Source organism: Lagenorhynchus albirostris, chromosome 19, assembly GCF_949774975.1.
Source record: "Lagenorhynchus albirostris chromosome 19, mLagAlb1.1, whole genome shotgun sequence".
Taxonomy (NCBI): domain Eukaryota; kingdom Metazoa; phylum Chordata; class Mammalia; order Artiodactyla; family Delphinidae; genus Lagenorhynchus; species Lagenorhynchus albirostris.
The window spans coordinates 10,722,835-10,747,393 of record NC_083113.1 but is presented as its reverse complement, the minus strand read 5'-3'; the positions used below and the strand labels follow the sequence as shown (position 1 = coordinate 10,747,393).

Below are 24,559 nucleotides of genomic sequence, written 5' to 3'. Positions count from 1 at the left end.
TCCTTGGACCCTGGCAGTGCAGCCACATTCCTGCCCAGGCTAGGATTAGAAACAGAAACATTTCGGGGGGTGGAGGGTAGAGCGGGAAGACACCACTCCCTGTGGCTCCAGAGAGCCAGCCAGGAGGGATTTTCGCTGTTCTTTCCAGGGTGGACAGTTCTCCCAGAGGAAACCATGGTCTCTAATTGGTCCTGGATGCCTGGGCCCGGCCAAGCCAGGCCTGAGGCCTATGCTGTGGCAGCTCACTCTGGGCATCTCGGGAGCTGCCTGGCGGGGGCCCCTATAATATCTGGACACTTTGAAACAACTTTTAAAACTCCCACTGAAGACTCTGAAGAGGGGGTCCTGGTGGCTCTCTTCCCTCCGAGAGTTTGGAGTGGGGCGAGGGATACTCTCCTCTGTCTGAAGGGCCCTGCCCGGGGCTGGCCAGCGGCAGATCCACCAGCTGTGTGCCTCAGGCACACCCCTCCTCTGGTTTTCAGCTCTTCCTGCCCTCAAAAGGGGGTCTGGGGGGGAGGCAGGGCCTAGCGCTTCCTCTGGATAAAGTGGACTGATTCTAGGGCTGCATCGAAAGCACCCACACACTTCCTCCATACCTCCGCGGAAGGGAACAGAGACGCTGTGAAAACAGGGAACTTTAGTATAAATAAGAGGTCCTGGGGGACAGCGAGGACCCCAGGGGCTTCCATAATTTAACATTCTTCAAAAGCACAAGTAACAGCAAGGGCAGGGCGGGGGCCAGGGGAGGGGTGGGCCACCCCCTGCCCTGCACACAGGACCGAGAGGCGCACTGCAGAGCTGGGGCTCTTGTGGGCGGGGAGTTTCTCCCCCAGGAGTGACCAGTCACATGCTGGGGACAGGGATGAGGCTAACACTGATGTTTCAGAGGAAGGGGTCATTGTACTTGGCAGTGGGTGGGGACAAGGCTGAGGCCACACGGGCCACTACATCTCCCCAGTGTCTGGGTCAGTCTGAGGGACCCTCTGCCCCAAATTTGTGCAGGGAGAGGGACCGGAGCAGTCCATCCGTCATGGTTAGTCTTGTTAATACGTTGATCCATGAGGTCAGCGGGGACGGTTATGCTAGGAGCTGGGGGCATGGGGTGGGGGACCCCGACATCCATGGCTTCACACCACTGTGCCGCTCGGGGAGTTGCCTGGTTGGGAGGAGATGCCCTGGGGAAGATGAGAGTGGAGACAGGAGGGGGTTAGAGACAGCCTGGGGCTCTCACCAGTCCCACGGGGCGGGGGTTGGGGAGGGGGGAAGCCAGCCTGGAGTCCCCCAGGCTGCTGCCACCCTGGCCTTGCCCTTCAATCCACCCCAGACCACCCAGACAGGCCGCTGCTCTAGGCTCAGGAACTTACATCTCGGCTAGCTTCCCTGTCCCAGCAGGTGGCACTCTTATACAATTAAAGTCCTCAGGTGATCCTGAGCAAAGAGGATGGGGTAGGGGTGGAGGTAGGGAGGAGAGGGGGAAACTGGGGTCCCCTTCTGACTGCGGAGGGGGTCCTAAGATTCTGGGAGGGAAGAACTTAGGGACAGTCCTACCTCTACCACTGACTTGCTGGGTGACCTGGGCCAACTTCCTTCCCCTGTCTGGGTCTCGGTCTCCTCGTCTGTGAACTAGGGAGATAGAGGGATCTCTTTCAGGACTTACCAGATTCCCCAAATCCCAATGCCCCTGCCTCTGAGACTGTACTTTAAGTTCTAGGGATTCAGGACCCTACAATTCCAAAACTGCTCTTCCAGGGAGCCAGGCACAGCCCTCAGATCTGGCATCCTGGGCCCCAGAGCCCAAACCCTTAGGAGACATCTGAGAACACAGGTCCCAAGTTATAAGGCGCCAGGCCCGCACTTCACCTTACTAGCACCTTTCTGAACCCCATGGCCTACCCATCTTCAAGCTTCCCTGCCCTAAGAGGTGAGAAAGGTCATAAAGAGGCAGTGACTTGCTCGAGGTCACACAGGGAGCAGAAGTGGACTGGACCCTGAGCCTGGGATCCCACAGCCCACGCCTCCAGCAGTGGGCTCGGATCCCAAGAGTCTGACACTCAGGCTGGAAGCTGGGTGCACAGGCTCAACCTTGCCCATAGAGCTCAAACTGCAGTATTAATAAAATTTCACCATTCCGTAAGACCTAGCCATGCTGGGCCCACCGGCTGCCCTTCTGATAACTGGCCATGTTCTCCACCACTCCCAGATGTCTCTTATGCCTGACCCTCTCTCTGCTTACCGTTGCTTGCCAAGCGTTCTAGAAGTCACTCTAAGATCTGAGAAGGCTTGTTCTGGGACACAGATTTCCATGGCTTCCCCTCATCCCACACGGCTAGAGGCTGTGATGCTACCAAACCTCTCTGCCAATGCCCGCCTCTGCCTGGGTCCCAGGTGCGCTGGTGTGGGGTGACTCACCACCTTGCCCGGCCGGGCCCAGGTGCAGATGAGGCCCTCCTGGCAGGCGGTGATGATGCAGTCCTCCAGGAAGAGGAGGACCGTGAGCCGCTCCTGGGCGATCTTCTTGCACACGAGCGGCTCGAGCAGCGGCACCTCGTGGATGCGCGGGCACAGCGCGGTGCCCAGCACCTTGGCGGGGTCCAGCCGGCTTCGGGGGGCGGGGCCGCTGGGCTTGTCCCCGCCGCCCCCGCCCCCACTGCCGCCCCGGCTGATGTTGCCCAGGCTGTGGTAGCGCTTGTGCTCTTTCTCGGCCCCCCGGTCCCGCCGCTCCTGCAGCGTGAGCGTGGCAAAGCGGCCGATGCTGAAGGGCGTCCCTGGCTCCGCCGCCGCACCCGGGCCGCCCGCCTTGCCGCTGCCCGCTGGGTGTGGGAGGCTATTGGACCGGGACAGTGAGCGGGGCAGGGGCCCGGGGCCTGGCTCACCACCTCGCGAGCTGCCGGTGGCAGGCGGCGTGGTGCCCGGCGTGCCGGGGAGGGTGCGGGTGCGGGCCAGGGGAGGGTGAGGGTAGAGCACGTCTTCGGTGAGGTCCCACAGGCAGAACTGCGTGTCCTGGCCGGCCGAGCCGAAGCGGTAGGTGATGGAGCCGGCCTTGGGCAGCGGGGAGAGGGGGGCGCCCCCGCCCGAGCCCGTGCCCGTGCCCGCGGCCTCCGGCTCCTCCTCCTCCCCGCCACTCCGCTCCCCGTCGCCACCGGCAGCAGCCGCCTCCTCGGCCCTCGTGGTGTAGGGGTCGAAGGCCACGGCGTTGACCCAGGATTTGTGGCCGTGGCCTCGGGCCACCACGCGGCCCTCGGTGAAGGACCACACGGTGACCAGGTCATCTTCACCACCCGTCACGACGTAGCGCCCGTCGGGGCTCCAGCACACACAGAGCAGGCCCCCGAAGTAGCTCTTCATGAGCCCGCGCAGCAGCATGGAGTCGAAGTGGAAGACGCGCAGGCAGCCGTCCTGGCTGACGCAGGCCAGGTGCCGGCCGTCGGGCGAGAAGGCGAACTCGTTGAGGGGCCCCTCGCCCACCGCCCACTTGGCCAGTGGGTTGCGGGGCGCCTTGCTCTTGGCGGCGTAGACGGCGAAGCCCTCGCCCTGCTTCAGCAGGCTGTACTGCGGTGGGGCCGAGGCGCACGGGTGGCTGACGTTGTACAGATACAGGTGGCCGCTGGCATGGGATGCCAGGAACAGGCTCTCTGACTCAGGCAGCCACTTCAGATATGTCACCTTGGTCTTGTCGATAAGCCGCTGCCAGGGGAGAGAGCGGGGGTTGGGAGAGGGCCATCCTCCCGTGGCCCACCTCCTCCCCAGCCTGGTTCCCCGGAGAAGGTCATCGTAAGTGGCCCGGGCCTCCTCGGAGAGGAGGGACTGAGGGAAACGGACAGACACCAGGTTAGGGAAAAGCAGGGGGAGAAGGGCTGTGTGAGGGGAGCGCCGTGGAGCCTCGATGTCCCTTCTTTGGCAGGAGGGCAGTGCTGCCTTCCAGAGAACTCTCCTCTAACCCCCTCCGCCATCTTTACCATGTCATGCTTAAGGCAAGATATTGAGTCACGGAGTATCAGCTCCCCCAAGGAAGGTATCTTTGTTTATTTGGTTCATTGTTCTAGCCCCAGAGCACGGAGCTGTACCCGCAGGAGGTGCCTGGAAAGTAGTTCCAGGACACCTGAGTGACAACCCCATCCTGGCAGCCACGCATCTTTGCTCCTTTTTGTCCTCACAACTCACCTCCAAACCTGCAAGAAATCCTGTGGGCTTGATCTGCAAAATGTGCCCAGAACCTGATCTCTTCTCACCACCCCCAACTCCAACCACCCTGGGTCTCAGCTGCCATCAGGCCTGCAACGGCCTAACTGACCGGTCTCCACCACCTGGGTCTCTTCTCTGCACAGTTGCCAAAGAGATGCTATTAAAACCTAAGTCAGCACCCGGCACTGTCTCTCCCATTCTGAACACCATGGCAGCCTTTCTCAAGCAGGACTCCGGGGAGAACCAAGCTCTAAAGCCCTTTGGCATCCACCGTCTGTAACAAAGTAACTTCTTTCCCAGATACCCAAGTTGCTTCCCATTCTCCATTCTCTGGAGAATTTAGAAATTAAATCAAATTGTTTCTGTGTTCTTGGCTCAGATGAACCCCAGTGGCGAGAGGCTCTAAAGGCCAAGGTCTTTTCCATGACCTGCCAGACCCTACCTCTCCTGGCCCCTCCGAGTTGTTTCTCGGAGCTCATCTACTACCCTCCCCCTCAACACTGCTCTGGCCACACAGCCTTTTTGCTGTCCTGCTTCCGGCATTTGTCCTAGCTGTTCCCTCTACTCAGAATGTCCTTTTCTCCAATAATTTGTCTTGCCTCCTTTAGGAATTTATTTCCATGTCACCTTCCATGAGACCTTTCCTAACCTCACCGAGCACTCCCCATTCGCCTTCCCTGCTGGATTTTTCTCCACGACACTGACACACAGCCTACTTAGTTATTTGATAACTATCTGTCTCCTCTAGCTAGATAAAAGCTCCACAAAGGCAGGGCCCTCTGTTTTGTTCACCGAGATGTAGTATTCCCTGTGCTTAGAACGATGCCTGGCAAAGAATGAATGCTCAATGAATATTTTGTGAATGGATGACCTAGTCCACTTTAATCCATTCCGTGTTCCACTCACTCTCCTCCGCCATTCATGCACTCTGTACATTTGAAACACCTTCTCAGAACAGAGAGAAAGAGATAGAGGACAAGAATAATTCTGGACACAGATAAGGTCTTTCACTGGCATTTCCCCTTCTGCCAGGTCCACCCAGGACTGAGCAACCTCCATGTATGATTTTACAACAGTCCCTTGAGGTAGGGATGGGAATCCCATTTTGCAGAGGAGAAAAACTGAGGCTAAGGGAGGAATAGTCACTTCCCAAAGCCACACAGTGAGTAGATGGTGCAGCAAAGATTTGAATCCAAAGCCCACAGGGCCCAGAATTAAGCAAGGGCTGTGGCTTCAAACAAATCCCAACCAGTGAGTAGCTTCAGTTCTCTAATCTGCAAAATGGGTATCACAATCCTAACCCATTGGTTGATGAAAACTCCAGGAGTAATGTGTTCAGCATAGGGCTAACACAGCATAGGGCCTGGGCACAAGAGATGCAACCGTCATTATTAGCTATCATCACAGCAGCTGCTGTCACCCCAACCTCCATGTCTATCAGTCCATCCCCCATCTCTCCCTCATCCTGCACCCTCAGGCCTACACTGCTTCCCAGGCAGCTGCAGTCTCATGGCAAACAGTGTATGGGTGGGTGGGAACGGGAGCAGTTCTGGGCCCTGGGGGCCCACAATCACCTCCTCATTGAATAGCTTGCTGGTGTCCTTCTTGATGAGATCCAGGTACTGCACTTGACCGGCTGAGAATCCCACCAGCAGGGAGATGGTCTCTGTGGCAGCAGTGAACTGGTTGAAGTCGTGGCAAGTGGGCTGGGTGCCCTTATAGATCCGCTTGTCAATTGGCTTGTTGAGGTCAATGGACTTGGGTGGTGGGAGAAAACGAGTTAATGGCTTCTACCACTGAGAGGAAGGAAGAGGGTGTTGAGGTTGGGGGAAAACCACAAAGAGGAAGCAGGGTTAAATCCCTGAGGGGAGTGGGTAGGTGGATGGGTGAGCGGGGAGGGAAGGGGCAACCACAGACAGGAAGGGGCACCCAAATCACAAACAGAGGAAAAAACCAGGCAGGAAGCTTTGCCCCCTGCCACCACATGAGACCACAGTGCGTCCTCCCCAAAGTTGGACACCCCCAACTTCTGGTACACCCTTGGCCACAGTGTCAGTTTCAGGGCCCCTGTAGTCCCTGAGCTCCAATTCCTTTCTATAATTTCAGCAACTCCCCTGGGTCTTAGCACCACTATATTCCAAGACCCTCAAAACTCAGGATCATCCAATCCCCAGAATTCTAAAGTCCAATGTCCCAGGATTCTCCCCACTTTGGAGTCCTTAAATCTCAGCATCCCCATCACAGTTCAGGGACCCATTAAACCTCATGGTCCCCCAAATTTTAGGTGCCTTCATCATCTCTGGGCTCTCAGGATCCCCATCACTTCTGGGCACCACCATAAACTCCAAGGGTCTCGTGTCCTCTGGGACTGACATCACTTTAGAGACACCCATCACACCTGAGGATGTTCCCTCTGGGATCTCATTATCTCCAGATCTCCCATCAGTTCCGAGATTCTCATTTCCTCCGGCACCCTCATTACCTCCAGAACCCCAAGTTTCTCTAGGATCCCATTCACCTTCAGGATCCCTATTACCTCTAAGCCCCCATTACTTCCAGAATCCTCCTCACCTCTGGGCTCCCCAAGTCCCCCCAACACCCCCAGACAGCAATACCCCTGGGCTCTCCATCACTTCCGAGCCTGCATTTCCCATCACCTGCAAAATGCCTGCCAGCCAGCACCTGGGAGCTCCCCATACCATCTCGGATTCCCCATCACCTCCAGAACAGTCACCATCCCAGGACCCTCACGCATAACCTCGGGATCTCACATGATCTCGAGGTTTCCCAGCACCTCCCAGCACCCAGGGAGCCTCCCATCACCTTTCAGAATCCTGTATTACCTCCAACAATCCTTTCCCCTTAAGATGTCCGTCACATGTAGGATGCCTATCTCAGGGCCCCCTATCATTCAGGGACTCTCCTGTCACTTGTGAATCACCTCAGGGATCCCCATCCTCTCAGCCAGCACCCAGGGCCCCACGATGCGGGCCGCTCACCCGTTGGCTCCCGCGGCGACAGCAGCCCGGGTAGAAATAGAGCTCGCGGCCCAAGTTGAAGCAGACGCGGTCTCCCCCAGCGCCCAGCCCTGCGGGCGTGGCGGGAGGCTCCCCGGCCCCGGCGCCGTCGGGCTCCCCGAGGCGCACGAGGCTGAGGCGCACCGCAGGCAGCGCGGGCCCGGGCCCTGGGCCTGCGGGCGGAGGGGACGGCGCGGCGCCCGCAGCACCGGGGCCGGAGGTGGAGGCAGGGCCGGGCAGGGGCTGCTGCGGCGGCTGGGGCGGCGCCGGGGTCTGGGAGGAAGCCGGACCCGACCTGCGAGCGGCGCCGTCGCCGGGGAGCAGCTTGTAGAAGCCCTCGCGGGTGCGGAACTGCGACTTGATCTCCGCACAATCCCCCATTGCAGCGCCGGGGCCCGAGCCGCCCTCCGCGCCGCCCGCCGCCATCTTGGGCGACCCCCACCCCAGCCCAGGGCCCCGCTAGTGCCGGACAGCCGCCTGCCGCCGGGCCCCCTGCCGGAAGCCGTGGATCGCACCGGAAGAGGTGGTGTCGTCGCCCGGGCAACGCCTCTTCGATTGGCAACAGGGTAGGGAGGCGGGACGAGCTCCAGCCGTCGCTCCGGTAACGGTTCTGGGCTGAAGGCGGGGCTACAAGGTGGGCGCGGCCTTCGTGCCTGCGGCCGACGTGGTTGGCTGTGGGGGCGGGCCCCGTAGGGAAAGGGGCGTGGCCATCAAAAGAGCACAGGTCCCTAGCAACGGCGCTCTGGGAACCGTTTGCCTAGCAACGGGAGTACCCTCAAGAGAAGGCCTCATCCAAACCTTGTCCTTCCCATGACGTCACAGATGACTCCAGGTGACTCTGGAGTCTCCCGAAGACTCCCAACATACACCCTCCGATGTTTCCCACTTACATCTTAAAGTCCCAGACTGGCCACAGCATCTCCAACCATTCCTCCCCACCCTAGATGATCCCGCAAATCCCACTGATCTCCATTGCCTCCATAAAACTCCAAGGACTTCATCTAACCCACTACTGATTAATACTAACACCAAACATCTCCACATTTCCCACCAACCTCCTATGTATCTCCATAACTCCACAATCTTCAACAATCTCACTCGGTCCTCCGACACCCACCAAAATTTTATTGATCACTGCAATGTCCCCAGTGTCCCAATAATCCACTAGTAACCCGAAATCTCTTCCTGATCCCATCAGCCCCCTGATAGCCAGTGCCCCTCACTTCTTCTGACACCACCCTGCCCCCATCACAGATCTTCCTAGACCCACTTATTCAATTGCCTCCCAGATTTCTCACTGGAATGTCCCAGAAGCATCTCACACTCAACAAGTCCTGCAATGAAATTAACATCTTGGGCTTCCCTGGTGGCGCAGTGGTTGAGAGTCTGTCTGCCGATGCAGGGGACACGGGTTCGTGCCCCGGTCCGGGAGCGGCTGGGCCCGTGAGCCATGGCCGCTGAGCCTGTGCGTCCAGAGCCTGTGCTCCGCAGCGGGAGAGGCCACAACAGTGAGAGGCCCGCGTAACGCAAAAAAAAAAAATTGACATCTTACTCCAAATCCTGCTCCTCTCCTGTGTCCTCATTTTAGGGCTGGCACTGACATCCCCTCCAGTCACCAGGCTGCAGAACTCAGTGTCTCCCTAGACTTCTGCTATTTCCCTTCACTCCCTGATTCCAGTCCCCAAGTCTTTTGCATTCTGTCACCTGAATTCCTCTGTTCCAGTCCATTCCTCTGTGCAGCCCTGGTCTAAACTCCTCCTCTCCTGCTTGGGCCCTCCCTGTATGAGCCTTGTCTTTGCTCTCCCAGACTCCTGTCTCACCCCTCTATCTGCCCTCCACTTGGCATCTAGAGAGGTCTTTCTAAAGCATGATAATGATCAGGACCCTGCCCTGTTCAAAGCCCATCTGTGGCCTCCCTAGGGTTCTCAGGACAAAGTTCAGCCCTGGGTAATCTGTTCCTGCCAACCTCTCTTTCCAGCCTCATTTCTCACCACTGACTCCTCACACCATGTCCCAAAAATGAGGTTTGAGAATCTACCCCAACACAACACACTCTCTCTTGCCCTTGGGTCTTTGAATGCCCTGTTCCCTCTGCTTGGAATGGCCTACCACTCTGTTTTTGACCATTTATGAGCCACCTCAGGAGCTCTGTCAGTCCTCTGGGCTCCCCTATCTGGGTTGTCATTGTCTAGGGAATGTGTCTGTCTCTCCTGTAGAGTGTGAGCCCCTGGAAAGCAGATCTGGGGCCACTGGGTCAACGCTGTGTTCCCAGCACAGGGCTGGGTTGACCCGGGGCACTTCAAGAGTTGTTTGATGGCCCGATGAATGAATAAATGAACAGATGGGAGAGACTATGCCGGGCAATGTCTGTGTTCCTAGCAAAGTGCCACTGTCCTGACTTGGAGGCCATGTCAACAAATGTGGTGAACAAATGAATGAGTGACTCGGCTGTAATGCCCTGAGGAAATTTTATTTAGAGCAGCTGCCTTCCTCTTCTACCCCTGCCCTCTAGGGGCAGGAAGCAAACCAACAATGAAAAAAAACCAAGCTAAAACTGTGTATAAGGGAAAACCTGCTATCTACCTGCTTGAGGAAGGGGGCTATGGGGCCTCAGTCATCCTGGCCCTCATCCTCCTCTTCCTCCTCTTCCTCCTCTTCCTCTTCCTCTTCCTCCGCGGCCGCCAGGGCCTGCTCCTCCTCCACCGTGGGGTCGCTCATCTCCACGATCTCCGGGCCGCTGGGGTACTCTTGCTGAACAGGGGCTGGCAGGGACGGGTTGAAATTCTCAGGACTGTACTTGTGGCCCCAGCCGATGTAGATGTTCTCAAACTTCCTGGAGGGGCAGAGAGATGCTGGGAAATCCTCCCTCAAAGACCCCAGCCTGGACTTTTGTTAAAGGTGGGACCCAGCCTAGGCATGGCATGCCTGCAAAGTTATGTGTGGTAGAGTGGAATGTGCCCACCAGGTTTCTCCGTTCATTGGTTCTTTCAGGATTCACTTAGCACTTACTAAGTGCCAGGTCTTGTCTAGAGCCGCACTGTCTAACAGCACATGTAGCTGTGGGCACCTGAAATGTGGTGAGACTGAAGAACTGAATTTCTAATTTTATTTAATTTTCAAATTTCACTTGTGGATTCTTCTTTGACCCATTGATTATTTAGGACTCTGTGGTTTAATTTCTACATACCTGTGAATTGCCCACATTTCCTTCTTTTACTGATTTCTAATTTCATTCCAGTGTGGTAAGAGAAGAAATTTTATATGATCAATCCTTTTAAATTTATTAAGACTTGTTTTATGCCTTAGCATTTGGTCTATCCTGGAGAATGTTCTATACACACTTGAAAAGAATGTGTGTTCTACTGTTGTTGGAGAGGATTTTATTTAATTTTAATTCACTTAAATTTAAACAATAAAACTGATACTTCATTTATTGGAAGACATCTAAGTATGTCTGGGACAACCTGGGTACACGAATCTACTTTTTCAACTGTAAGTGTTGTGAAATCTGAATACAGGTCAAGTATTTCTTTTTTTTTTTTTTTCAGGTCAAGTATTTCTGATGAAAATTTAGTACCCAAATTGAGATGTACTGTGAGTGTAAACTTCACCCCAGATTCTGAAGATTTCGTATGAAAAAAAGAGTGTAAACTAGCTCGTTAATAATTTTTACATTATTGATTTCATGTTGTAATGAGAATGTTTAGGATATTTGGGGTTAAATACAGTATTACATTTTTGTTTATATTGACCAGCACTGGTCTAGATATGGGAACCTAGCAGTGAACAAATTAGACAAGAATCCCTGCTGGGGGGCCTACATTCTAGAGAGAGGAGACTGACAATAAACAAGATCATAATTGGTTGCATCCCAGGCCCACCAATTCACCTCTCCCCAGAATTTTAATGGGAGAAGGAAAGAGGAGTAGATGGGGGGAAAGGGAGCGGACTAAGAGACAGGGAGAGAAGCAGAGAGTTTGCCACGGGGAGCAGTTTGGATTTGACCTTATTTTCATAGCCTTGCTCTTCCCTCGAGAATCATTTTCCTCCGGGTCTTCCTCGGAGCCTTCAAATACACTGCTTCCTTGGAAGCCCCTGACCTCTGCCAGCCCTGGTTCCTGGGTCCAGGAACCAGCAGCCTCACCCAGGAGGTTGTGCTTGCTAGGAAGGCAGAGTCTTGTGCTCCAACCCAGACCCAGGCGATCAGAACCTGAGCTTTAACCAGAGCCCCTGGTGAGTCCTACCCATTCACAGTTTGGGAAGCTCTGGTCTAGAATGTCCTTCTGCCTGCTTTTCCCCTAGTTACTTCTTTTTTTCCCCCAAAGATTTCCGATCAAGGCTGCTTTTCTCAGCCTTGAATCCTTCCTTGATCCCCTCAAGACATGACAGGTATGAGCTGTCATTGGTCCCTCCACTCTCCCTAGTGGTACTTCTCTTAGTTTGTAACAGGATATTTCATGGGGGTAAGGGGGTGAGGGAGGGTAAGGCTCGATGCACATCTAACACCTATGCTTCCTCTGCCTGCTCCCAGAGTAGGATCCATGTCTGCTTTTTCAACAAAGTACTTGGGGCCCAGCGTACAGCTGGTAAACGGTGACATTCAAGAGTCTTTTATAAGGAAGAAAAGTGGCGAGATGGATGCATGGTTGGGTGGTGGATGGGAGGGTGGATGGGTGGTTGGGTAAGTGGGGGTTGGAGGATGGGTGGGTGAGTGGAGCTCCAAGTTTGGATCCTTTGCTTTCAGAGGGATGCTGGCAAATTAGGGTGTGGCCAGAAGAAGGGCTCTGGCAAAAGCAAGCATACCTCTTCCATGCTTCTGGAGGCGAAAAAGACATTGTCAAGAATGTGGTTAAATTATCAAGATGATGTAAACTCCCACCTTGACTGTGAAGCATAGTATCGAATACAGTGCAGGCTGTTCACTGATACGGAGAAGGAAAAGCTATGAAAAACCGTCATGCCATCTGCTGGACAGAGCCGGTAAGTGCATGCCCTGTGGCTGCAGGCTACGCTCTCTAGTGGCTGAGCAGAAAAGCTGGGATGGTGCCTGGTGAGAGGCTGAGGGACTTGTCTCGAGTGTGTAGCCGAGGTGGGAGGATGTGGGAGTGACTTCCACCTGCCAATCTTTTGGGAACAGCTGGTGGGGGATCCTGGTGGGGAAGATCTGTGCCCTAAGAGAAAAGATCCTTCAGATTGGAAGAACTGTGGAGGAGGCCCAGGGAAGGAGTTAGCTTCCCCAGAGATGAGACTCTGCCCATCAAGCCCACCCCAAAGGGGACATCTGAGTCCTGTCTGGCTCCATGCCTCAGACAGCAGGAAAGCCTAGGCCAAGGGGCCAAGGTATCCACGTTTGAATACTGCACAGGCAGTGTGATCCCTGAGTTAGTCCCTTCCCCTTCCTGACCTTCCATTGTTTCATCCCAGGGGCTCACACACTTGGTATGGGATTTCTCATTTTAGCCCTAGTGGGACCCCTGGGAGCTGAGTGAGGAGGTTAGCCCCTGGGGGCTTCCTGAAGGGAGCTGTCCCAATCTCTGCCCACCCTGGTGAGTTGCCCCACCCGGCCTGGCTCTGATGACGTTGTAGCGGCGCCCTCTGCTGGGAGGCACTAGGAGAAGACCTACTTGCCACTGGCGTAAGCATAGGCCCCTGGCCAGAGATTGGAGCGCACGACAGCCACGGAGTACTGTGGACTGAGGCTGCAGGACAGGCGGGCGGTCCAGGGTGACATGTGCATGATTTCTGTGGGGGAGCAGAGAGCACCAGGTAGGTCAGAGGCTAGGCTGCAGCTCCCCCTGCCCTGCACAGCCCCCTGGAGGGAAGGTAGAGAGGAGGAAGAGAGGGAGCAAAGAGGGAGGACAAGCAAGGGCCTGTGGGGCCAACAGCATTGGTTTCAATGTAACCCGGGCTCTGACCACTCTCTCACCGTGTGGCCCTAGGAAGCCACTACTCCTGTCTGAGCCTCAGTGACCGCACCCGGGAAAGGAGGCACTTATCTCACCTCCTTTGTAGGGTGGCAGTGAGCCCTGAGGCCCCGACAGGGGAGCTACTGTGATTCTCCTTCAAGGTTGCCCATCAGTTTGGACCAGGGATCAGAGGACAGGGCACAGGCTCCAGGCTCATGGAAATCGGGGTCCACACCCAGACTCTGTTCACTCGCCCACTCTCAGCCTCTCCTTTCTTCCTTCAGATGCCTGAGATCCCCACCTCAGGAAATTCTTGTCCAGTCTTCCAAAATCCAGCTCAAGTCCTGCCTCCTCTGGGGAGGCCTCCCTAGCTATCTCTCCCCCTCCCCAAACCCATATGGGACTCGAAAGACCATATGTCACCATCTGGACCATTGCCATGTGCCAGACGAGGTTCACATGATGGACACATTCCTATAACCCCATGGGATGCCCATTTTATAGATGAGAACACAACCAAAGCTCACAGAGGTGCCCCCCGCCACCAGTCTCGCTGCCCCTCCCTTTCTCCCAGTCTCCACCAGAGCTGTGTGTGAAGTGTGGGCTGTTACCTGCATCTTCTGAGAGTGGCGTCAGCAGCGGGGGCCCGACCTCCTGCCCCGCCTCGTCTATCCCCTCATCTGCTTTCTCTTCCTCCTCCCCCAGCTCCTCTTCCTCCGTCTTCTGCAAAGGGTTCACCCAAGTGCAGCGGCCCTGGAGGTGGGGAGGAGGTCAGGTGCTACCCCCAGGGCACAGAGTCCGGCCTGTACTCTGGGAGGAGGTGAAGGACCAGGCAAGGATACTGGGGATGGGTCCTGTTCTCAGGGACCCAGAAGTGGGTAGAAGGACAAGGTTAGTCGCACAGGTAGGAGGTGAGGGGGAGAATGGGCTGAGAGCTGCAGCAGTGAGATGGGGACTCCTGCCTCTCTCAGGTTCTGTGGCCTCCATTTGTGCATCCTTTCATCTATTCATTTACTGTATATTTAAGGAGCACCTACCATATACAGGCACTGCTCTCAGTGCTAGATATGTGTCCTTGAGAAAAGAGACCACCCCCAATGTCTGCCCTTGTGGAGTTGATATTTGGCAGCCCAAATGATCTTCTGTTTGCTCATCTGTGAAATGGGGGTGTCATGGGTGCCTCTCTCATTGGATTGTTGCTGGGTTGCAGGAGGTACTGAAGAGCAATAAATGTTTGTTGAATGAATGAGTGAACCTAAGTGCAGAGCATATAGCAGACTTCAGTTTCAGCAACTATGAAATGCAAATGACCATTGTACCCATCTCAGAAGCAGTTATTTGGATTCAATAAAACATTGTGGAGTCAATCAATGTTTATTGAATAAATAAATGAATAACAAGTTCCTAGCACACAGCAGGTGCTGCCTTGAGTGAATAAATAAATGTATGTAAAGTTCAGACACACTAGGCATTCAATAAATGCAGGTCCACCATCTCTTAACCACAATTCTGAAATCTGAAAAGCTTTGAAAACCAAAAGTTTTTCCATAAGTCATTTGGCAGAAACCCTGACCTGAGTGATCAGAAGCTCTTCAGTTTTGCTGCAGAAATAATGATGCCTTTGAATACGGACTGCAGCCCCAGCCCCTGCTTGAGATGTTGCGTAATACGTAGTATGTGCACTATGTCACTTTTTTAGTGTGTGTCACCTTTATTTTATTTTTTTAAAGTACTTTTATTTTTCTAAGTACTATTTTTTTGGCCGCACCAGGAGTCTTGTGGGATCTCAGTTCCCCAACCAGGGATCAAACCCCGGCACCCCCCTCCGGAAGTGAAAGCACTGAGTCCTAACCACTGGACCACCGGGGGAATTCCTGTCACCTTTTTAAAATCTGAAAAATTCAGAATTCCAAGGTGCATCTGGCCCCAAAGGTTTCTGACAGGGGACTGTCAACCAGTATCTGTTGAATGAACGAAGGAATGGATGAATGAATATTACTGAGCACGAGGCCTAGCTGCCGAGCAGGTGCTTGCTGTCTTATTTTGGAGTCACACCTGGTGCTACGACCCGCGGGGAGGCTGGAGTCTGGCCCTCACCTGTGGCAGGATGTGCTGCGTATGATGCACCCAGTTGGCCATGGAGTCCACCAACTCGAGGACTGGGATGCCCTCAAAGTCGGGGTTCTCCTCGTAAGAGTCGCGCCTGGCACCGCCCTCCTCCTCCTCGTCGCCCTCCTCCTCGCTGAACTGGTAGAAGCCGAGGGGGCTGATCTGTGTGGCGGCCGAGATGCGGGCGATCTGGGCCCTCAGGTAGTTGGCCTCGTTGCCCGGGAAGGGCGGGTAGCTGATGACCGGCGCGTCCAGGAAGCCAGTGAAGAACTTCTTGATCTTGCGGGCCTGCATGATCTGGATCGGCGTGACGTGGGGCAGCCTCACCCACAGCTGGCCCGGCTCGTTGCACACGAAATACAGGTACTTGTTGGCGCCATTTCGGCTCTCTTCCTTGGGGACGACGGGCGGCGGCTTCCACGTGGGCTTGGGGATGACGTCGGCGGCCTTCTCCTCGCCCTCGTCGCCCTCGTCGCTCTCCTCCTCGGTGTGCTCCTCCATGACCTCGCCGCCCTCCATCATCTCCTCCACTTCCTCCTCGCCCTCCCGGAATTCCACCTCAGCCACCAGGTAGTTGCGACTGAGCCCCAGGATCTTGCCCCAGAAGCGGCAGGTTTGGATGGGCTGCTGCCCCACTAGCTGCTTCAGGGCCATGAAGATGCGGAAGCTCTCGTCTGAGCTTAGGCCCACGCCGGCCTGTTCGAGGTAGAAGGCCTTCTCCATGATGTTGGGCACGGCAGTCCCAGCCTGCAGAGGGCGGGGCGGAAGGCAGAGGGAACCAGGCTGAAGCCCTGCTCCCCAGCCTGACTTTTCTACAGTCTACAGAGTGAAACGACTCTGTAACCCAGTTGCTCACGCCACCGTTTCTGGCCACTGAGATGTAGGGATAAGTGTGCCAAGGAACGATGATGCCTAAATTGTACAGTTGATGTAAAAGATTTGGGGACAAGCATCCTGAGGTTTTTCCTAAAGGTATACACTGCATTCCCATTTTCTTACAAGCTCCATTTGTGAACAACACAGTATTAAAAGGAACAATTACTGCATCCTCTTCCTATGTCTGCCAGACTGCTTCGTTGTTCACAAATGCCTGAAGTTCCTGTCCACAGGAGGATTATATGTTCCCACCCCCACCGCACTGCATTCAGGAATGGCCATGTCACTTGTTCTGACCACTTGAAATGGCAGTGAAAGGGACACGGGTCATACCCAGGCAGGAGCTGTAAGAAGCAACGTGGGTTGTGCTCTGCCTTCTTTTTCCTGCTCTGCAACTGTGGAAGCCTGTGTTACAGTGGCACTTCCATCACCCTCCAGCTCAAGGGTCTGATAAGCCAAGCCCCCTTGCCAAGCCTGGATGGGCAGGTAGTGTGAGTGAGAAATAAACTGTGTGGTGTTAAGTCACTGAGATTGTGTGGCTGTTTGTTTGGGTTTTTTTAATGTTTATTTATTCTATTTTATTTTTTGGCTGCATTGGGTCTTCGTTGCTGCATGCGGGCTTTTCTCTGGTTGCAGCGAGTGGGGGCTACTTTTCCTTGTGGTGCCTGGGCTTCTCATTGCAGTGGCTTCTCTTGTTGCAGATCATGGGCTTCAGTAGTTGTGGCTCGCGGGCTCTAGAGCGCAGGCTCAGTAGCTGTGGCACACGGGCTTAGTTGCTTTGCGGGATGTGGGATCTTCCCAGACCAGGGTTCAAACCCGTGTCCCCTGCATTGGCAGGCGGATTCTTAACAACTGCGCCACCAGGGAAGCCCAGGCTGTTTGTTATCTCAGCTTGAAACGGCATGCCCTGACTAATGCTCTATAGGAGGAGAATTGTTATTTTGAAAGGGATTCTGGCAGTTGCCCTCAATCTTTTTTTTTTCCTTTTTGTCATGCAGTCCAGCTTGTGGGATTTTAGGTCCCCGACCAGGGATTGAACCCACGCCCCGCCCCGTGCAGTGGAAGTGTGAAGTCCTAACCACTGGACCACCAGGGAATTCCCTGCCCTCAATCTTAAACGCAGTGCAAAAGCTTGTCTGCCTAGGCGACTTTCCTGGTGGCACAGTGGATAAGACTCTGTGCTCCCAATGCAGGGGGCCCGGGTTTGATCCCTGGTCAGGGAACTAGATCCCACATGCATGCCACGACCAAGGGTTCACATGCCACAACTAAGGAGCCCACATGCCACAATTAAAGGAGCCGGCGAGCCGCAACTAAGGATTCCTGGAGCTGCAATTAAGAAGCCTGCCTGCCACAACTAAGACCCCATGCAACCAAATAAATAAATAAAGCCTGTCTGCCTAATTGATATTGACACCAGCAACTCGGGGACAGGGTCAAAACTTAATCCCAAGACTCACTGTGCTGCCAGCAGGGAACATAAGGGAATGAGCATGGAAAACTCTCTTTGGGGTGTGTGCCTGGCCCATGAGCCAATGGCCATCACCCTCTTTCTGGTAATGTCTTCCACCCACTTGGCAATGGAGTGGCCTCACCAACCGTGATTAAGTGATATCACCCAGCCTTCTGGCCACTGGTGATTGGAGCAAGTGAGGACTAATGCTCCAAAGTGGCAGATCAGGCTCTCCTTCTCTACCTCTGCAATTTGTAACTGGGTGGAGAGAAAGTACATCTGGAGTCTCCCTGCCTAGAAATTACTTCTTTGGGATGGCTGGGTTTAAACCCGGGTTGGTCTGCCTCCAGAGGTCATATTCTTAGTCCCTACTCCTTAATTCCTCTATTAACTATGGTCAGAATCTTCCTTCCTCTTTCTTTCTCCCAGTTTCCAGGAAGATCCTATCTATGATCTGGGAGAAAAGATTTCCTAGTGGCAAGTAGATGAATTAAAAAAAAAAAAATTCAGGAACTGTGGGGCAGCTGTATGCTGCCGTGTGAGGAGGTAGGGGAGAGAGAGGAGCAGAGGTGAGATATGGGCACTGAGATCCCTGAATACCAGCTTGGCCTGGGGCCCAGCTACATTCCTGCCCTTGGGTTTGACGGCACACGGCACCGTCCTCAACCCCCTTCTCCACTGCTTGCCTTCTCCAGTCACTTTCTCAGAGCCCCTTGCAGTCAAGGGATAGTTATGTGACCCAATCTGGCCAATAAGATGCAAGCAGAGGTTTTCTGAGGTGCTCCTGGGAAACTTTTGCTCTCCTGATGTATGTATGTATGTATGTATGTATTTATTTATTTGGAGGGCCACACTGCATGGCTTGCGGGATCTTAGTTCCCCAAGCAGGGATTGAACCTGTACCTTCAGCAGTGAAAGGGCAGAGTCCTGACCACTGGACCGCCAGGGAATTCCCTTGCTCCCCTTGTTTAAAAAAATAAAGGGGGAGGGAATTCCCTGGTAGTCCAGTGGTTAGGACTCAGCGCTTCCACTGCTGTGGCCTGGGTTCAATCCCTGATTGGGGAACTAATATCCCACAATCCCGCAAGCCACATGGCTCAGCCAACCAAAAAAAAGAAAGGAAGGAAGGAAGGAAGGAAGGAAGGAAGGAAGGAAGGAAGGAAGGAAGGAAGGAAGGAAGGAAGGGAGAGAATTTATTTTTCTTATGTTTTGGTCATGCCGCACGGCATGTGGGATCTTAGTTCCCTGACCAGGGATCTAACCTGAGCCCCCTGCAGTGGAAATGGAGTCTTAACCACTGAACTGCCAGGGAATTCCCCAGAAATAGGATTTCTAACCAGGCTTCTATGATGCTGAAAACGGCTTTCTTGGTTTGGGTGGAGTGGAGGGGAGGGATGAGGGAAGAAAACCCTCAGTGCCCCTTCACTGCGGAGCCAACTTACCAGCTCTAGACGGCTTGCACCTATTAGGTGTGAGAAAAACTATCTCGTCTAAGCCACTTGTCTTCATTTCTGCGACAACTATTTCCTGTCTTAAAGTGATCTGTGTTGCCAAACAAGTACAAGAATAACACTAAAGTTAGTTTAAAACTATAAATGTGGGCTTCCCTGGTGGCGCAGTGGTTGAGAGTCTGCCTGCCGATGCAGGGGACACGGGTTCATGCCCCGGCCCGGGAGGATCCCACGTGCCGCGGAGCGGCTGGGCCCGTGAGCCATGGCCGCTGAGCCTGCGCGTCTGGAGCCTGTGCTCCGCAACGGGAGAGGCCACAACAGTGAGAGGCCCACGTACCGCAAAAAAAACAAAACAAAACAAAACTATAAATGTGAGGATAGTCAGGAACTTTTCAAAACAGAGGTGCTGTGATGGGGAGTCTTATGCTACCAAACAGCCAAACCTGCTATGCAGCGGTTGTACACAACAAGCAGGAGAGTCCCAGAGCAGAAAGCCATCTACAGAGCAAGGCACAAAATAGAGACTCCAGAAACAGACTGGAGTCCGTGCCGGTGTAAATAAATGGTAGAGGTGGCATTTTCAAAGCAGGAGAAAGGATGGATTTTTCCATAAATGCTGTCGGGGATCATGGAAGAAACAGAAATTCTTTGCATTTGGAAGAAACAGAAAATGAGAGAAATGAGAGCCCTTCCTCCCCTCAGACAGAAAAACAAATACAAAATGCTGAATCATGGATTTGAGTCTCTTCCTAGAAACATGCACAGGCCACAAACGCCCACAATTTTGCCCTTCTACAGACCTCCTCATATTAAAAACTCCAGCTCAAAACAAAAACCCCCCAAAACCCCGAAACCAAAACCAAAACCAAAAAACCTCCAGCTCCAAGTTCTAAGGGGATGGGACCTCTAGGGACCAAGCGTTCGAAGAGGGCGGAGCCTCTCTCAGGATTGAATTTTAAGGGGGCGGAGCCTCACGGGCTGTGGAATTCTAAGCGAGTGGAGCCTCTAGAGGCACAGCGTTCTAAGGAGGCGGGGCCGACAGGGACTTGCGTTAGATAGGGGTGCGACCTAGAGGTGTGGGGGAGGAAGGGTGCAGTTCTAAGGGGGTGCGACCTCCCAAGGAGAGACTGCTGATCTGAAATTTAAAACCATATTCTCAGGTAAGACTGTTCCTCATGTCTAAGACTTGGATTCCGACCTGCACTCTGCTCACCCAAGAAAGGGCTCATTCCTTGGTCAGATTGTCGTTTCCAGTTCTCTCACTATCCCACCCCACTGTCGCCAGAATCCTAGAATTTCAGAAGCATAAAACGTGAGCACAGACCAACAGCATCAGCAGAGATGGCAGAGGTGATAGCCCGGGCTTTGGAGGACATAGTCCTGCCTTCCTAGTCCTGTCTTTTCTAGTTTCGAGTCCTCTAAGTCCTTCCTCCACTTGCCTTACAAGGTTGTTTCAGGGAGGAAACGAGCCCATGCTCCTAAAGCTCTTAGCCGGGGTTGGCGGGGGGGAGGCTAGGAGGTGTCAGAATTACGATAAACAGAGTTCTCAACAAATGTTTCTTAAACGAGTGAAAGAACATTTCAGCCAAATTTTAAGCCGTCGTCCAATGCTGGAAACAGAATCGTGGAATTAAATATTCTGAGGATAGTAGAATGTTCATCAATCATGGGTGGAAGAGTTCTCAGCGGGTCTCAACTTGCAAAAGAGGAAACTGAGCCCCGGGGATAGGAGGCAAATTCAGTGTTGAGAGACTCCAGGAGTCAGTGGAGTCAGAAAACGTCCACAGAGCAGTTATTTGCAGAAAGGAGTAAGGGATGGTGGGAGAAATCAGCCTCCACCTCCATGTGGCGCTGGAGTCAGCTTTCTACAAAGCAGAGCTGTCCAACCTTTCCTCTGCTTCAAACGCTCCCATGGCGCCCCAGTGGTCTCAGGAGAAAGCCCAAGCCCCTTAGCCTGGCGTTCAAGGACCTCTGTGACCTGGTCCCCAACCCACACTCTGGACTGAAATCGCGTGTGTTTCTGGGTGGTGCTGTGCGCTCCCTCCCCTCCAGGCATTAGCAGGAGCTGTGCCTAAACCCGGGCCACCACCGCTCTTCCCCACCGGTTCACTCACTGCCTCCTCCTCCATCTCCTGTTCGGCCTCGCTGCCGCCGCTCCGGCTGAACAGCACCTTCTGCCTCTCGGCCATCTCATAGGTGGTCTGCAACTCCGGGTCGTCCCGAAGCGTGTCCAACTTGGGGTGGAACCACTCCCACTGAGTGGTGCGGTTCAGCGACTCCAGGAGGAACAAGGGGTCCTCGGGCCGCTGGTTCAGGATCTTGGTCAGTAGGTTCACCAGGTGCTCATACCTGCCTCCGGGAGAGGGGAATGGGAGGTGGGGGACTCAGCTTACTGAGCTTGCTGCTGTGTTTCTGGCCCTGTGCCTGGCTCTGGGGACACAGGGAAGAGAAAAGTTCCCTGCCCTGGTGGAGCTGATGGTCTGGTGATGGAGACATATTAACCGAATGTGCAAAATATATAGTGTGTTGGGGGTGGTAATTTATACGGAGACAAATAAAGCAGGGAATGGGGACTGGGAATGCCAGGGATAGGAGATAGTTTACAATTTTAAATAGGGAGGCCAGGGAGGGGGCATACCATGCGAATATTGGAAGGAAGAGTATTTCAGTCAGAGGGAACAGCATGTGCATAGGCCCTGAGACATTTTATGAGTCTAACATAATCTTGATACCAAAACACAAGGAAACTAGGAGAAAGGAAATTCCATGTCATTCTCATTTAGAAATATAGATGCTGAAATCCTAAGCAAAATATTAGCAAGTGACATCCAGCATTCTCAAAAGGATGACACACCATGATTAAATTTGGTTAAGAACAGGGATGCAAGACTGAACTGATATTAGAAAAACAGGAAAAAAGAATTCAGCATATTAACATGTTAAAGGAGATATGTAAGATCACCTCAATAGATGCAGAGAAACTGATAACATTCAACAGCCATTCATAATTTTTAAAAACCTAGCGAACTAGGAATAGAATGTAATATTTTATAATCTTATAAAGGGGAGCCACAAATAACCTGCAGCACACACCAAACGTAATGGTAAAAGACTGAATATTTCTCCTATGAGATTGGAAATGAAGATGCCTTCTTTCACCACGTCTATATAATACTGCACTGCAGGTCCCAGCCAATGCAATCCGACATGAAAAAGGTAAAAGAATTAGAAAGCAAGAAGCAAAACTGTCATGGTTTGCAGATGATATGGTTGAGAATAGAGTGCAAAGGCCTTGAGCTGAGGGTGTGCCTGGCATGTTGGAGGAACACTGAGGAGGTCTGGAGTAGAGTGAGGAAGAGGGGTTGTGGCAGGAAAGGAGGCCGGAGTGATAACAGTGTCATCATGGCTTCCAATCACCTGAGTCAGGCACTGTGCTGGGCACTTGAGAGCAACGTTGAATTCTCACCACAATCGTACATCTGGGGAACAATTACGATCTCCACTCTCCAGATGAGGAAACTGAGACTTAGAAAAGTTGAGGTCATGAGGTCACACAGTGGTAACACAGCCAGGATTTAAAACCAGGTTGGCCTGATTTCAAAACATGTATGTCTAGCCCTCTTCAGTGTGCAAACCCTTTGGCAGCAGTCCTGGGTGTGGTGGAGGGCCATCATTGAATTGGGAAGGGTAAAGGGGAGTGAGACTTTGGCCAGGGCTTTACAATAAGGGACCTTGAAGCTCCTGAGGGCTGGGTACTATTGGGGAAGAGCTGGAGGTTAATTTTGACTGGATTCTAGGATCTGAGGTAGGAGCTGACTAAAGATGAAGTTTGGAGAGGGAGAAGGGGCTGAATCATATTGGGCCTTGAAGGCTGTTATGAGGAGCCTGAACCTTCTCCTGAGGGCACTGGTGAGCCACAGCAGGCTCGGCGCATAGGAGGAATGGGAGTCAGCTTTGTGCTTTAGCAAGACCTGTTACTTCAAACTCTTCTCTCACTTCCTCTCTTCCTCCCCTGGTTCCAGTCACACCAGCCTCCTTGCTGTTCCTCAAACACGGCAAGCTTCAAAGCCTTGAAGCTCACTGTGTTCTATATCTGGATGACTCTCCCTTCAATTACCTGCAAGATGCTCTCCCTTACCTCCTTCAGGTCCCTGATCAAGTGTCACTTCCTCAGAGAGGCCTTCCCGGACCTGACACTATTTAATATCCCCTCCCTATCCCCCTTACTCTCCTTATTGCTCACCTTAGCTCTTATCATCACCTTATACCTTACTATATTTATTGTCTGCTCTCCCACTAGAGTGTCAGCTTCATGAGGATGTGATAGGGGGCTGAGAGGTGTATTATGACTGCAGCCAAGTGGCCTTGGCAAGTGCCTTCCTCAGGCAGGTAATTTTAGTGGATAAAAGGGCCTCAGGAGCCAAATCACTTGTGTTGAAATCCTGGCTCTGCCACATCTTAGCTGTGTTATTTTGGCTATGGGACCTAATTCCTCTGTGTCTGTTTCCTCTCCTGTAAAATAGGAACAAAAGATGTACTAATCTCAGCCATGAGAACCAGATGTTTCTGTGCGAAGTACTGGCGCAGTGTCTGGTAAGTAAATGCTAGCTATTGTTAGTATTTATTCCCCGACTCCTAAGCTGAGTTAGAGGCCCCCAGAGTGGTCGTTGGTTCTCAATGAGGAGCAATCTCGTCTGAGACCCCAGGCCTGAGGCAGGGCCTTGCCTGGGGCTTCTCCCTGCCTGGGCCCCTCCCTCTACCCACTCCGGGGGGCCCCTTTCTCACAGGCTGAGGTCGCAATTGACGCTGGTCTGCAGCAGGTAGGCCTTGGCGTTCTGCACGGCCAGCTCTCGAGGTTCTGGCTCAGTCACCTCCATATTGAAGGGCATGAAGCCCGGCTCAGAGGGCGAGAACTGGAGCGCAGGGTCATCCCGTAGGTAGGGCCCATGCTGGGTGTCCTGGCTGAACTGCAGGTCTTCTCTCTGGTACCTGGTGTACTGGCCCAAGAGGTCAGCCCGGGGCTCCTGGTAGGCAGACTCCAGTTGCTGGAATAGGTTGCCTTCGCCCTGCTGTAGCTGCTGCAGCATTAGGCTGGCGTTGTGACTGGCCTGGAGCCTGCCTTCACTCAAGTGAGTTTGGGGCTGTAGCTCTGAGGGAAAGCCCGTATTCAGGGAAGGGTATTCAATGCTCCCCCGCTGGGCTTCCTCGGCCTGAAAAATAAAGTTCTCATTTGGGGTCAGACTGGCCTCTTGTGACCAGCCCCGGCTGATCTGGTTCGACACCATCTCCTGACTACCGCGCAGGATCTGAGCGTCAAGCGGTATCTGCTGCACCTCTTCAGGGACTGTGAGCTGGGGCCTAGAGTGTTCCCGACTGCGCCGCCGCTCGGAGACCTGGAAATTCCTAAGGCTGGAGGTCGGCTGAGGAGGGGGCTCAGGGTCAGGTGGTAGGTCTCCCATAGTTCAAAGGGATCGCAGACTTCTAGGAGGAAGGCTTGCAGATAGGCAGGCCAGACCAGTCGCCCGGCTTGTGTGTGTTCGGCAGCCGCTAGGCCAGCGGCGCCGG

General features: G+C 53.6%; 2 protein-coding genes across 5 annotated transcripts; both read right to left on the bottom strand.

Annotated features, from left to right (window-relative positions):
• Positions 1-622: 622 nt before the first annotated feature.
• On the bottom strand, positions 623-7,710 carry DMWD (DM1 locus, WD repeat containing). 3 transcript variants are annotated; one of them, XM_060131542.1, is made up of 5 exons: positions 7,182-7,710; positions 5,757-5,939; positions 2,410-3,684; positions 1,365-1,428; positions 623-1,175 (listed from the first exon to the last, which is right to left on the bottom strand). In XM_060131542.1, exons 1-4 carry the CDS (start codon positions 7,623-7,625, stop codon positions 1,402-1,404), a joined length of 1,929 nt encoding a protein of 642 aa, XP_059987525.1. In that variant the 5' UTR covers positions 7,626-7,710; the 3' UTR covers positions 623-1,175; positions 1,365-1,401. The 3 variants fall into 3 exon arrangements, with proteins under 3 accessions (XP_059987525.1, XP_059987523.1, XP_059987524.1); XM_060131540.1 differs by lacking the exon at positions 1,365-1,428 and adding an exon at positions 1,549-1,623 and having other exon boundaries at positions 7,182-7,709; XM_060131541.1 differs by lacking the exon at positions 1,365-1,428 and having other exon boundaries at positions 7,182-7,708.
• Positions 7,711-9,682: 1,972 nt separating this feature from the next.
• On the bottom strand, positions 9,683-24,508 carry RSPH6A (radial spoke head 6 homolog A). 2 transcript variants are annotated; one of them, XM_060130570.1, is made up of 6 exons: positions 23,780-24,508; positions 21,109-21,343; positions 15,203-15,961; positions 13,717-13,858; positions 12,824-12,941; positions 9,683-10,032 (listed from the first exon to the last, which is right to left on the bottom strand). In XM_060130570.1, exons 1-6 carry the CDS (start codon positions 24,451-24,453, stop codon positions 9,810-9,812), a joined length of 2,151 nt encoding a protein of 716 aa, XP_059986553.1. In that variant the 5' UTR covers positions 24,454-24,508; the 3' UTR covers positions 9,683-9,809. The 2 variants fall into 2 exon arrangements, with proteins under 2 accessions (XP_059986553.1, XP_059986552.1); XM_060130569.1 differs by lacking the exon at positions 12,824-12,941.
• Between the last annotated feature and the right edge of the window lie 51 nt (positions 24,509-24,559).

What these genes read in the sequence shown, in the direction of transcription:
- DMWD (XM_060131540.1), bottom strand. Translation starts at nt 7,625, where the DNA reads ATGGCGGCGGGCGGCGCGGAGGGCGGCTCGGGCCCCGGCGCTGCAATG. An exon ending in GCAAGCTATTCAATGAGGAG is followed by an intron (nt 3,685 to 5,756) that starts GTGATTGTGGGC and finishes CTCCCCTGGCAG; the next exon opens with CGGCTTATCGACAAGACCAA. An exon ending in GGGCCCGGCCGGGCAAGGTG is followed by an intron (nt 1,624 to 2,409) that starts GTGAGTCACCCC and finishes CTATCTCCCTAG; the next exon opens with TTCACAGACGAGGAGACCGA.
- RSPH6A (XM_060130570.1), bottom strand. Translation starts at nt 24,453, where the DNA reads ATGGGAGACCTACCACCTGACCCTGAGCCCCCTCCTCAGCCGACCTCC. An exon ending in GTCAATTGCGACCTCAGCCT is followed by an intron (nt 21,344 to 23,779) that starts GTGAGAAAGGGG and finishes TCCCGGAGGCAG; the next exon opens with GTATGAGCACCTGGTGAACC. An exon ending in TATGCTTACGCCAGTGGCAA is followed by an intron (nt 10,033 to 12,823) that starts GTAGGTCTTCTC and finishes CTGCCCCTCCAG; the next exon opens with GAAGTTTGAGAACATCTACA.